This window comes from Hyla sarda, chromosome 6, assembly GCF_029499605.1.
Source record: "Hyla sarda isolate aHylSar1 chromosome 6, aHylSar1.hap1, whole genome shotgun sequence".
Classification (NCBI taxonomy): Eukaryota; Metazoa; Chordata; class Amphibia; order Anura; family Hylidae; genus Hyla; species Hyla sarda.
In genome coordinates, this window is record NC_079194.1 from 6,715,897 (window position 1) to 6,729,359 (window position 13,463).

The window sequence follows — 13,463 nt, forward strand, 5'->3', positions numbered from 1 at the left end:
ACAGTCTGTGTGAGCTGTCCTCCATGTATACTCTCCTCCCTATATACAGTCTGTGTGAGCTGTCCTCCATGTATGCTTTACTCCCTATATACAGTCTGTGTGGGCTGTCCTCCATGTATACTCTCCTCCCTATATACAGCCTGTGTGATCTGTCCTCCATGTATACTCTCCTTCCTATGTACAGTCTGTGTGAGCTGTCCTCCATGTATGATCTCCTCTCTATATACAGCCTGTGTGAGCTGTCCTCCATGTATGTTCTTCTCCCTATATACAACCTGTGTGAGCTGTCCTCCATGTATGTTCTCCTCTCTATATACAGCCTGTGTGAGCTGTCCTCCATGTATACTCTCCTATATACAGCCTGTGTGAGCTGTCCTCCATGTATGCTCTCCCCTCTATATACAGCCTGTGTGAGCTGTCCTCCATGTATGCTCTCCCCTCTATATACAGCCTGTGTGAGCTGTCCTCCATGTATGCTCTCCCCTCTATATACAGCCTGTGTGAACTGTCCTCTATGTATGTTCTCCTCTCTATATACAGCCTGTGTGAACTGTCCTCTATGTATGCTCTCCTCTCTATATACAGCCTGTGTGAGCTTTCCTCCATGTATGCTCTCCCCTCTATATACAGCCTGTGTGAGCTGTCCTCCATGTATGCTCTCCTCTCTATATACAGCCTGTGTGAGCTGTCCTCCATGTATGCTCTCCCCTCTATATACAGCCTGTGTGAACTGTCCTCTATGTATGTTCTCCTCTCTATATACAGCCTGTGTGAACTGTCATCTATGTATGTTCTCCTCTCTATATACAGCCTGTGTGAACTGTCCTCTATGTATGTTCTCCTCTCTATATACAGCCTGTGTGAACTGTCCTCTATGTATGTTCTCCTCTCTATATACAGCCTGTGTGAACTGTCCTCTATGTATGCTCTCCTCTCTATATACAGCCTGTGTGAGCTTTCCTCCATGTATGCTCTCCCCTCTATATACAGCCTGTGTGAGCTGTCCTCCGTGTATGTTCTCCTCTCTATATACAGCCTGTGTGAGCTGCCTTGGCCACTTATACTCTCCTCCCTATAGGTCAGTGTTTTCCAACCAGGGTGCCTCCAGCTGTTGCAAAACTACGACTCCTAACATGCCAGGACAGCCTCTGGCCCCCTGGTCGGGTAACCCTGCTGTAGGATGCTGAGGGGACACTAAGTACACGATTTCCAGTGTTCCCATCTGATTTGGCTCCAGGTCACCAGAGATATGTGAACGAGTCCTGACTGTCCGCGTTATTGATTATAATACATTGTTATTACAGGCACACAACTATGGCCATAGGGATTGCTGTAGACATTTTGGGATGTACGGGTAATCTGGAAGAAAGAGTCGCAACACTGAACAAAATCATCCAGCTCGCTGTGGAACTGAAGGATTTAGGAGACTTCTTCGCATTCACTTCCATCATGAAAGCCCTGGAGATGCCTCAGGTGACGCTCGGGCTATGAAAACAATAGAAGTTGTATGTCTGTTGTGTACTAGCTGACTATCCGGCGTTGGCCATATAAGAGCTCTTCAGGAGACTGAGAAAGCTGGGTGTCATGCAGTGCACAGTGCAGGGATTACAGTACCTCCCCAGTCTCCTGAAGAACAGTTGTGTTGGAGCTCTTCAGAAGACTGGAAAAGCTGGGTGGCATGCATAGTACTTCTAAGGAAAATCCCTACTGGGGCATAGTGCGTGCCATCCAGCCTTCCCAGTGTCCTGAAGCCCCGGCAGTGATTTTCTCTATTGTGCAGCAAACACAACTATATATCTATATACTCCATATACAGACAGCACTAACCTTCCATATTAACTGTTGGTAAAAATTCCCCAAAATAGAAAGCGATTTGTTTTATTGGAACAGTCATATAAGGGGAGATTTATCAAAACCTGTGCAGAGGCAAAGTGGCCCAGTTGCCCATAGCAACCAATCAGATCGCTTCTTTCATTTTGCAGAGGCCTTGTTAAGAAAGTAAGAAGAAAGCTGATTGGTTGCTATGGGCAACTGGGCCACTTTGCCTCTGCACAGGTTTTGATAAATCTCCCTAATAATGTGGAGTGAGCGGAGACGCGGTTCTGGGGCAGACGCTCGGCTCTGGATCTGCCGTCACCGATTGTAACACAAGATTTGTTTTTTCTGATCAGATTACGAGGCTGGAAAATACGTGGACAGTTCTGAGGCATCAGTACACGCAGACGGCCATCACCTACGAGAAACAGCTGAAGCCGTTCAGCAAAGCTTTATATGAAGGTGAGTACAGGAGCTAAGCTGCAATACCGGGCAGGACCATGGAAAGGGATGGCGCCATTGTTTTATAATGCTGGAAACCGAATAGTCAGGTCAAAACTACACTGAGGTGATGGACACAGATTCCATCATAGACATCCTACTGACAGCTGTAATCTGCTGATCACTAGGGGCCCGGCTACTGAAACCCCATTAACCCCCAATAGACGTAAATGTACGTCCTGGCGCGGTGGTACTTAACACAGCAGGACGTACATTTACATCCTGTACATGACGCGAACTCCGGACCGGTGCTCACATCATGGACGGCAGGTCCCGGCTGCTACCAGCAACCAGGGACCTGCCAGTAATGGCAGACATCAGCGATCCTACTGATGTCGGCCATTAACCCCTCAGATGCCGAGATCAATACAGATCACGGCATCTGCGGCAATGCAGGCGTTATATTGGATGATGGTGGCTGGAGGTCCCCTCACCTGCTCTGGTCGTAATCCCGAGGCCTATACATAGCACTGTTCAGTATATGCAATCTAATGATCCTATGGGGACATAAAAAGTGTAAATAAAAGCATTAAAAAAAAAAAAAATCCCCTCCCCCCAATAAAAATATAAATCACCTTTTTTTCCCCATTTAACCCCAAAAAGCGTAAAAAAAATTAATGAACATATTTGGTATTGCCGTGTGCGCAAATGCCCGAACTATCAAAATATTATCTTAATGATCGTGTAGGGTAAACGTAAAAAAATTAATAAAAAAAGGCATTCACATTCCCACATTTTTTTGAATAAAAAGTCATGTATATGTATATATATATATATATATATATATATATATATATATATATATATATATATACATATACATACATACATACACACAAGTGGTACTAAAAATAACTACAGGTTACGGTGCAAAAAATGAGCCCTCATACAGCCCCTATACAGAAAAATGTTATAGGCGGTCATAATAGGGCAATGTTATATGCTTTTCTATTATTGTGCGGCTTAAAAAAAAATCGTTTTAACATGGGTATCATTTTAATCATATTGACCAATAGAATAAAGATAAACATGTCATTTTTACCGTGAAGTGAACAGCGTGAAAACGAAACCCTCCAAAATTAGCAAAATTGCGGTTTTCATTCAAATTTCCTCACACAAATGATAATTTTATTTGGGTTCGCCATATATTTTTTGGTAAAATGAGTGATGTCATTACAAAGTACAAAAAACAAGCCTGCAAAAATAAAATTGGCCTGGTCCTTAAGGGGGTAAAACAGCCAATTTTGCCAGATAAAGCTTAATGTCTTCTGCTATAGGGGATCATTACATGTGGCCGTTCACATGAGCGACAGCTGTTGGGTGCCCGGGCATGCTGAGAATTGTAGTTTTGCAACATCTGGACACACACAAATTGGGAAACACTGCCCTAATAAAAAGTGGTTGTGTAAATATATATATATATATATATATATATATATATATATATATATATATATATATATATATATATATACGGTATATTGACGACGTTTTTTCCAAAGTGTCCACCTAAAGAAGAGCTTCTGCTATCTGGGGGCGATGGGGACCCCCTCTATGATGTCCATACCTTTTTGAATCCCTGTGTCATGCACGACCCCTCAGCCACTTGGCTCCACACAGAGAACATGGCCTATAACGTACATATCTCTCGTAGGTACAATACTCGGTGGTGTCCAGGAGAATGCGACATTCCCACTGGTGGTGCCTATACTCCTGCTGCTGGAGCGTCAGTCCGCCATGTTTGACGGGATGGAATGGTGGGAAAACCACGACCGAGGATGTGAGATAATGTTCAGTCACCTGGAATCGGCACGATATATTGCCCAGAACGCAGCTTTGTATCAAAGCAACGCAGAGCGGCTCTTGGATGGTGAGTAATGCTTCTTATCATCACCACATATGCCGCACTGTAGAGCAGTGTTTCCCAACCAGGGTGCCTCCAGCTGTTGCAAAACTACAAGTCCCAGCATGCCCGGACAGCCAAAGGCTGTCCGGGCATGCTGGGAGTTGAAGTTTTGCAACAGCTGGAGGCACCTTGGTTGTGAAACACTGCTGTAGAGGCTGTCGAGACATGTCAAAAGTTTTCATTGGTTAGTTACAGTGTAAGTCTATGGGATGGTCTCGGCGCACGTTTCTCCCTGCACGTTCGTACACGTGATCGGGGTGTGAGATTTCAGACCCTGACCAATTATTAGAACGTGCAGGGAGAAACATGCGCCTGACCGAGACCATCCCATAGACTTACACTGTAACTTTGTCTCGTTATCGTGTTCTTTTCAAGGATTATTCTGACTCGCGATAGACCGATCAAAACTTTTGACATGTCTCTACAAGTGACAGTGCCCATTTAATGGGGGAAAAAATGTCGGGCTTCAGCCATAAAGACTTTTCTAGCATAGCCAATCGGAACACTTCTTCCTTAATTTTGTTATGGAGATTGGTCAGCAGTGCTGACACCTCGATACCACGAACACCACCAATCTACACGAAGGTTCGGGAGGGGAGTGTAATGATACATTATGTTTCAGTTTTGGAACTTGCCAACAAAAACATTTATTTGGGGTTTTCTGGGCCAAATTTATTAATTCACCCCGGCCCCTCCTCTCAGCTATGATTGACTGCTTCAGTAGTCTCCTAACTGGATGCTAGAATTGTCAATCATAGAGAGGTGGAGTCGGTGGGACGCTCTTAAAGCGGTACTCCACTGGCCAGCGTTCGGAACATTTAATTCCGAATGCTGTGTATTGCGCTGCGGGGGACTGCCACGCCCCCTCGTGACATCAGGCCACGCCACCTCAATGCAAGTCTATGGGCGAGGGCCTAGCGGCTGTCACGCCTCCTTTTATAGACTTGCATAGAGGGGGCGTGGCCTGACATCATGAGGTTGCATGGTTTACCCCCGCAGCTCGCACACACAGCATTTGGAACTAAATGTCCTGAACGCTGGCCAGTGGAGTACCCCTTTAAAGCAAAGCTTTCTTGGCACCTATTCAAGACCCCACTTACCGGACACTTCCCATGTTGGAGATGGGGAGAATAAAGGGGTGCTCCGCCCCTAGACATCATTTTGCCAATTTCAAGGGAATAGGATGTCTGGTCGACGGGAGTCCAGCCGCTGGGACCCCCAGTAATCCGCATGCCGGAGATTGCAGGGGGCCCAGTGGCCAAACCCCCTACAATCAGACATCTCATCCCCTATCCTTTAAATTCTTTATCGCACACATTGCATAATTGACAAATGGTATCATTACACTCCCCTCCCTATCCTGTATTGCTGGGGGGGGGAAAAAAACATTGTCAATATATCTTATATATACATAACTGCTTTTTATTAGGGTAACATCTGGACACACACAAATTGGGAAACACTGCCATAGACCCTAATAAAAAGTGTATATAGAAGATATATAGACGATGTTTTTTTCCGAAGTGTCTAATTTCCCCCACACAAATGAATCAGAACCCCTTATTTTTTTATGGAAAACCTTTGGAATATCTTTGGTAGTAATGGGCGGTCGACTTCTTCATATAAACTTTCTATACAAAGAAATGATTCTGATTCATATTTGTTGTTCTCCATTGTAGGATTTAAGCCGGATGAAGAGATGAGCGAAATATTTAAGACAGAATTCCAAATGAGACTTCTCTGGGGAAGCAAAGGAGCCCAAGTCAACCAGGCTGAACGATACCAAAAATTCAGGCAGATCCTGACAGCCTTGTCCCGAAAACTGGAACCTCCTCTCTCTTCCTGAAGCAAATCCTCCTCCCGCCCCCTGTAATATAGAGACTGACTCCGGGTTTGAGCGTTTGCTGTATATGTACATTGTATATTTCGCCTTTTTTTGTTTTTAAAGAAAAACCTATAACAGCAAATTATTTATTTAATATGACGACCGATCTGATCTCCGCTACTAATTCTCTAGTAGCACCATTGACGGCTGCAGTAGTGTAACGCACGACAACAATAAAAAAAACGTTCTACCAAAAAAAAGTGTCATTGTCCATGGCGGCCGATGATCTGATTCCAGTTCTTAAAGGGGTACTCCGCTGCTCAGCATTTGGAACAAATTGTTCTGAACACCGGAGCCGGCAACTCGTGACACTATAGCCCCGCCCCCTCATAACGTCACACCGCACCCCTCAATGCAAGTATATGGGAGGGGGCGTGTCACGCCCCCTCCCATAGACTTGCATTGAGGGGGCGGAGCGTGACATCATGAGGGGGTGGGGCTATGACGTCACGAGCTGCTCCAGCATTCAGAACAGTTTGTCCCAAACACTGAGCAGCGGAGTACCAAGGAATAAAAACTGTGATGGGGTTGATTTCCTTAAAACATTTTTTGCGCACAACACCCAAAAGTGCGCAGATTATTCATGAATAACGTAGACCGCCAACTCCTAACAACGATGAGTGAAATGACACTGTAGTAAATACAGACCATCAGGAGAGGATTCTATGAAAATATTCTAAACCGACAACACGAATAATCAGCGAGGAGAAGAACAGGCAAGTGCACATGAAAGAAAACAAATGCACCTGGATACAATAAGCTTTATAAAGCCGGGTTACTTTGTTCTTTTTGCAGGATAATCGTAACTGGAATCATGTACGTCACTAAACACGGTGCAACCTGAATACATGTAACCTAGTGCTCCACAAATCCCAGGCGCCATGGCAACTGTGAATTTTATCCTGGCACTTAGGTTTTTGTCAGCCCTTTCCAATAGGGATTGTCCATCGTTTAAAAAAACTAAAATGTTTAACTGCACTTATGCCCCATTTTGCCTCTGGTTGGCGTTCCGGTGCTACTAATGAATGTGACATGGAGGGATGAAGAGACACTAATCATATGAAGTCACGTAACCTCACGTTGTGTGACGTGCGGCATCCTGGCTCCTAATTATTTTTACTGGCTCCTAGATTCATACCAAATTTGTCAGGCCCTGGTATAACCTGTAGCATTGTATCTGAAATCAGTGTCCAATAAGATTACGTTCACACGGCAGAATTTCCGAGCGGCATTTCGCAGAAATATTCCGCTGCAGCAGAGTCTGTTGATTTCAATGGGATTCTGCTGCATCATGCACACAGCCGATTTCGGCGTCTGCAGAAAGAACTGACACATTGTTTCAGTGGAATCTGCTCAGAAATACATTGCTGTATATGGAAACAGCACATTTCTGGGCACATTAAGACAACTTTTATTCTTATAGATCCCTCTTATTGAGGAGAGTGCACGCTCTTATAGATCCCGGTCATCGAGGAGCAGGCAGACACTTATAGATCCCACTCATTGAGGAGTGTGCACATTCTTATAGATCCCTGTCATTGATGAGAGTGCACATTCTTATAGAGCACAATCATTGAGGAGCGTGCACTTTCTTATAGATCCCGGTCATTGAGGAGAGTGCACATTCTTATAGATCCCACTCATTGAGGAGTGTGCACATTCTTATAGATCCCGTCATTGAGGAGTGTGCACATTCTTATAGATCCCACTCAATGAGGAGTGTGCACATTCTTATAGATCCCACTCATTGAGGAGTGTGCACATTCTTATAGATCCCACTCAATGAGGAGTGTGCACATTCTTATAGATCCTCTGTCATTGAGGAGCGTGCACATTCTTTATAGATCCCACTCATTGAGGAGCGTGCACATTCTTATAGATCCCACTCAATGAGGAGTGTGCACATTCTTATAGATCCCTAGTCATTGAGGAGCGTGCACATTCTTATAGATCCCACTCAATGAGGAGTGTGCACATTCAATGAGGAGTGTGCACATTCTTATAGATCCCACTCATTGAGGAGTGTGCACATTCTTATAGATCCCTAGTCATTGAGGAGCGTGCACATTCTTATAGATCCTCTGTCATTGAGGAGCGTGCACATTCTTTATAGATCCCACTCATTGAGGAGCGTGCACATTCTTATAGATCCCACTCATTGAGGAGCGTGCATATTCTCATAGATCCCACTCATTGAGCAGCGTGCATATTCTTATAGATCCCACTCATTGAGGAGTGTGCACATTCTTATAGATCCCTAGTCATTGAGGAGCGTGCACATTCTTATAGATCCTCTGTCATTGAGGAGCGTGCACATTCTTTATAGATCCCACTCATTGAGGAGCGTGCACATTCTTATAGATCCCACTCATTGAGGAGCGTGCATATTCTCATAGATCCCACTCATTGAGCAGCGTGCATATTCTTATAGATCCCACTCATTGAGGAGCGTGCATACTCTTATTGATCCCTAGTCATTGAGGAGCGTGCACATTCTTATAGATCCCACTCATTGAGGAGCGTACATATTCTTATAGATCCCACTCATTGAGGATGTGCATATTCTTATAGATCCCCAGTCATAGATGAGCATGCACATTCTTATAGATCCCACTCAATGAGGAGCATGCACATTCTTATAGATCCCACTCATTGAGGAGCATGCATTCTTATAGATCCCACTCATTGAGAAGCGTGCATATTCTTTATAGATCCCACTCATTGAGGAGTGTGCACATTCTTTATAGATCCCACTCATTGAGGAGCGTGCACATTCTTTATAGATCCCACTCATTGAGGAGCGTGCGCATTCTTATAGATCCCACTCAATGAGGAGCGTGCATATTCTTATAGATCCCACTCATTGAGGAGCGTGCACATTCTTATAGATCCCACTCATTGAGGAGCGTGCACATTCTTATAGATACCACTCATTGAGGAGCGTGCATATTCTTTATAGATCCCACTCATTGAGGAGCGTGCACATTCTTATAGATCCCACTCATTGAGGAGCATGCACATTCTTATAGATCCTGGTCATTGAGGAGCGTGCATATTCTTATAGATCCCACTCATTGAGGAGCGTGCACATTCTTATAGATCCCACTCATTGAGGAGCGTGCATATTCTTTATAGATCCCACTCATTGAGGAGCGTACATATTCTTATAGATCCCACTCATTGAGGAGTGTTCACACTCTTATAGATCTCACTCATTGAGGAGCGTGCATATTCTTATAGATCTCACTCATTGAGGAGCGTGCATATTCTTTATAGATCCCACTCATTGAGGAGCATGCACATTCTTATAGATCCCGGTCATTGAGGAGCGTGCATTCTTATAGATCCCACTCATTGAGGAGCGTGCACATTCTTATAGATCCCACTCATTGAGGAGCGTGCATATTCTTTATAGATCCCACTCATTGAGGAGTGTTCACACTCTTATAGATCTCACTCATTGAGGAGCGTGCATATTCTTATAGATCTCACTCATTGAGGAGCGTGCATATTCTTTATAGATCCCACTCATTGAGGAGCGTGCATATTCTTATAGATCTCACTCATTGAGGAGCGTGCATATTCTTTATAGATCCCACTCATTGAGGAGCGTGCACATTCTTATAGATCCCACTCATTGAGGAGCGTGCATATTCTTTATAGATCCCACTCATTGAGGAGTGTTCACTCTTATAGATCTCACTCATTGAGGAGCGTGCATATTCTTATAGATCTCACTCATTGAGGAGCGTGCATATTCTTTATAGATCCCACTCATTGAGGAGCGTGCACATTCTTATAGATCCCACTCATTGAGGAGCGTGCATATTCTTTATAGATCCCACTCATTGAGGAGTGTTCACACTCTTATAGATCTCACTCATTGAGGAGCGTGCATATTCTTATAGATCTCACTCATTGAGGAGCGTGCATATTCTTTATAGATCCCACTCATTGAGGAGCGTGCATATTCTTATAGATCTCACTCATTGAGGAGCATGCATATTCTTTATAGATCCCACTCATTGAGGAGCGTGCATATTCTTATAGATCCCACTCATTGAGGAGCGTGCATATTCTTTATAGATCCCACTCATTGAGGAGTGTTCACACTCTTATAGATCTCACTCATTGAGGAGCGTGCATATTCTTATAGATCTCACTCATTGAGGAGCATGCATATTCTTTATAGATCCCACTCATTGAGGAGCGTGCATATTCTTATAGATCCCACTCATTGAGGAGCGTGCATATTCTTATAGATCCCCAGTCATAGATCCCGCTCTTGTAGAAGTCACAATACACTGCTTGTTCAGTGGCCGACGAAAGTAAAAACCTACATCCTGTGCAAACTCTGATACCGATCCGGCATTTCTCAGCTCTTTATAAAACAGGGATATTTATAGTGCAACATCTATAGAACAAATAATCCCTCCCCGGAGTCATGTGACCTGTTTCCATGGCTGTGTCTGATATACACCGATTATTATACCAGACGATACTGCAGGTATTCGCACTTTGATCATGTGACAGAGCCGTCCGCCATTGTGACCACGTGAACACGGAGGAGCGTCCACAGGGGATGGTTTTCTCATGTAGGATATCAAAATAAAGCTGGAATTTGGTTGCTACGGATACCACCACTCTTTTGCCTTTATTCCATATTCATAAGAGAAATAAACAAGCATCTCGCTTTTGCCTTCATGGCTGTGGAAATTATCTGGGGAAACAAAAGTAAAAACCTGAAGGGAAGGAAATGCAATTTCTTATGAAAGGTGAAGTTTTTTCCCACTCCTAATGGAATCCAACGTAAAAACAAGACGTAAATGAAGCCAAACACTGATATGAGGGCAGATAACATCAGCCAGGAGCTTGTACAGTCACCATAACACGTTGTGCCAAAAAGTTTTGACACACATTTGTGTTTTTCACACAGTTTGCAGCTTCAGCTTTTATAGTGATCATTTACATTAAATTAACCCTAGATTGTTAGCAATTTATTGAAATTCATCTGATCATTCTTCCTAAGTCATTCCTTGGTTGCTTTAAAAGAGGGATGGTACTAGAAATCATTGTCTTCTATAAACCATAGTTGCATCCAAGGAAACATAGCATTGCATCAAAAAGGCTTTCCAGGCAAGGGCATTTTTCCTTGTAAGATTGGCCCTAAATCAACCATTTATCATATCATCAAGAACTTCGAAAGAGAGAGGCTCAATTGCTGTAAAGAAGGATTCAGGACATCCAAGAAAAATCCAGCAAATGCCAGGACCGTCTCCCAAAGATGATTCAGCACTAGTGTAGAGCTTGCTCAGGAATAGCAGAAGGCAAGAGTCATCGAGGTGAAGGCGGCAAAAACATCAAGGACATTCTGCAGGAGGTACAGCGAGGACTGGCATAAAGTTATTTTCTATAATGAAGTCTGGAAAGGCTGCCGGGACCTAAGCTTAGCATAGTGTGTAGAGTGCAAAGAGCTGAGAGGGGGGTGGGTGGGGGGAGCGACTCAGCAAATCACAGCTCAGCACAGTATATAGAGTGTACAGTAGAGTGCAGAGAGCTGGTAGATGGGGTGTGCAGCCTCAGCCAATCACAGCCCAGCAGAGTGTATAGAGTGTACAGTAAAGTGCAGAGAGCTGAGAGTGCGGGGTGGTCTCAGCCAATCACAGTCCATCTCATAGTTTAGCACAGTGTGTAGAGTGTACAGTAGAGTTCAGAGAGCTGAGGGCAGTGTGTGTGTGTGCGTGGTCTCAGCCAATCACAGCCCATCTCACAATGAACTGCTCTTGGCTGTGTGTAGCAGAATGAGGGAGGAAGTTCAGATGATGTCACACCTGCTGGGGAACGCTCCTTCTCAGTCTATGGAGCTCACCGAGACAGAGCAGAAAATACAGAGCAATATCAAGATAGAAAAATAAAATTAAAATAAAATAATGGCAGGGGGTGGTTTATCATGATGGGGGCAGTGAACCTGGAGGATTATAACATTTAACAAGATCATGTCCTCCGTGTATGTTCCCCTCCCTATATACAGCCTGTGTGAGCTTTCCTTCATGTATGCTATCCTCCCTATATACACTGTGTGAGCTGTCCTCCATGTATGCTCTCCTCACTATATACAGCCTCTGTGAGCTGTCCTCCATGTATACTCTCCTCTCTATATATACAGCCTGTGTGAGCTGTCCTCCATGTATACTCTCCTTCCTAGCTATAGCCTGTATGAGAAGTCCTCCATGTATACTCTCCTCCCTATATACAGCCTGTGTGAGCTGTCCTCCATGCATGCTCTCCTCCCTATCTACAGCCTGTGTGAGCTGTCCTCCATGCATGCTCTCCTCCCTATATACAGTCTGTGTGAGCTGTCCTTCATGTATGCTATCCTTTCTATCTACAGCCTTTGTGAGGCTTGCCTGCTGTGCACAACTCCCTCCCCTTCTCTGCTGCTATCTCTCTAACAGAGAAGGGAGGGGGATAGCACAAAGTCTGAAAACGACCCCTTTCTCCATAGAACGAACAATATCCAGAATGTTGCTTCATTTTGCATTCAGGAATTAAATAAAGAATATGGATCTTTGCACTGATTTTATTGTATTAAGTTTCTGAATTCTGGTTTCCAAAGGCAACACCACCACTTCCCAACACCGACAAAGGTGAATGTAACTATGTGAGTCAGTGCTGCTGAAAAGCCATAAAGGGGGGACTGGGCCCTACTTACTCATAGGGCCCAATCCATGTGTAAAGTAAATCTGTGGTAACTTTGGTGTCGACCAGCACTGCAGTGTGACAATAACCTTAAACGATCCATTGTTTTAATAGTAACTTAGCAGTTTATTTCAACGCCATTGTGCCAGTTTTTAAGCTAAAAATACGCTTTGCTGGCAACTACATAATAAAAAAAAAAACAATTATTTTAATACATCCAATGAAACATTAAGCCAGGTAGTGTTCTTTACACACATTAATTCACAATTTGGATAGAGACTAGTGATTAAAGTGGCCTCAGACACCTATATGTACATTATAAAACAGATCAGCAATACACCTGTTTATAAAAGAAAAGTGCACAGAATTATTAGGTATTACTGTCATTTTATCAGGTTCATACAATAAAAAGATTGCCTGGCAATAGCTTTAACATTGCAATAAAATGGACTGGTTACTTTCTAACCCAAAAATACACTACAGTCCTAAAGACAATCAACAAAATACAATGATTGTGTTACATCAGCGCTGCCGCCAACCTGCGCCTCTCCGGCTCGTGCAAAACTAAAACTCCCATCACGTCTTAAGAGCCAAAAACTGACAAGGCATGGAGATGTAATGTTGCAACAGTTTTGTCCGAGTATAAGAGTAAAAATT

The 13,463-nt window shown here is 43.8% G+C and overlaps 1 protein-coding gene across 1 annotated transcript in view; it reads left to right on the top strand.

The window, feature by feature from the left end:
- BCAR3 (BCAR3 adaptor protein, NSP family member) overlaps positions 1–6,321 on the top strand; it is a 144,841-nt gene extending 138,520 nt beyond the window's left edge. The window contains exons 9-12 of the mRNA XM_056523121.1: positions 1,305–1,473; positions 2,172–2,277; positions 3,971–4,186; positions 5,902–6,321. Coding sequence (XP_056379096.1) covers positions 1,305–1,473; positions 2,172–2,277; positions 3,971–4,186; positions 5,902–6,068 — 658 coding nt within the window. The 3' untranslated portion in view covers positions 6,069–6,321. The remainder of the gene's footprint in view (positions 1–1,304; positions 1,474–2,171; positions 2,278–3,970; positions 4,187–5,901) is intronic.
- The last annotated feature ends 7,142 nt before the right edge of the window (positions 6,322–13,463 follow it).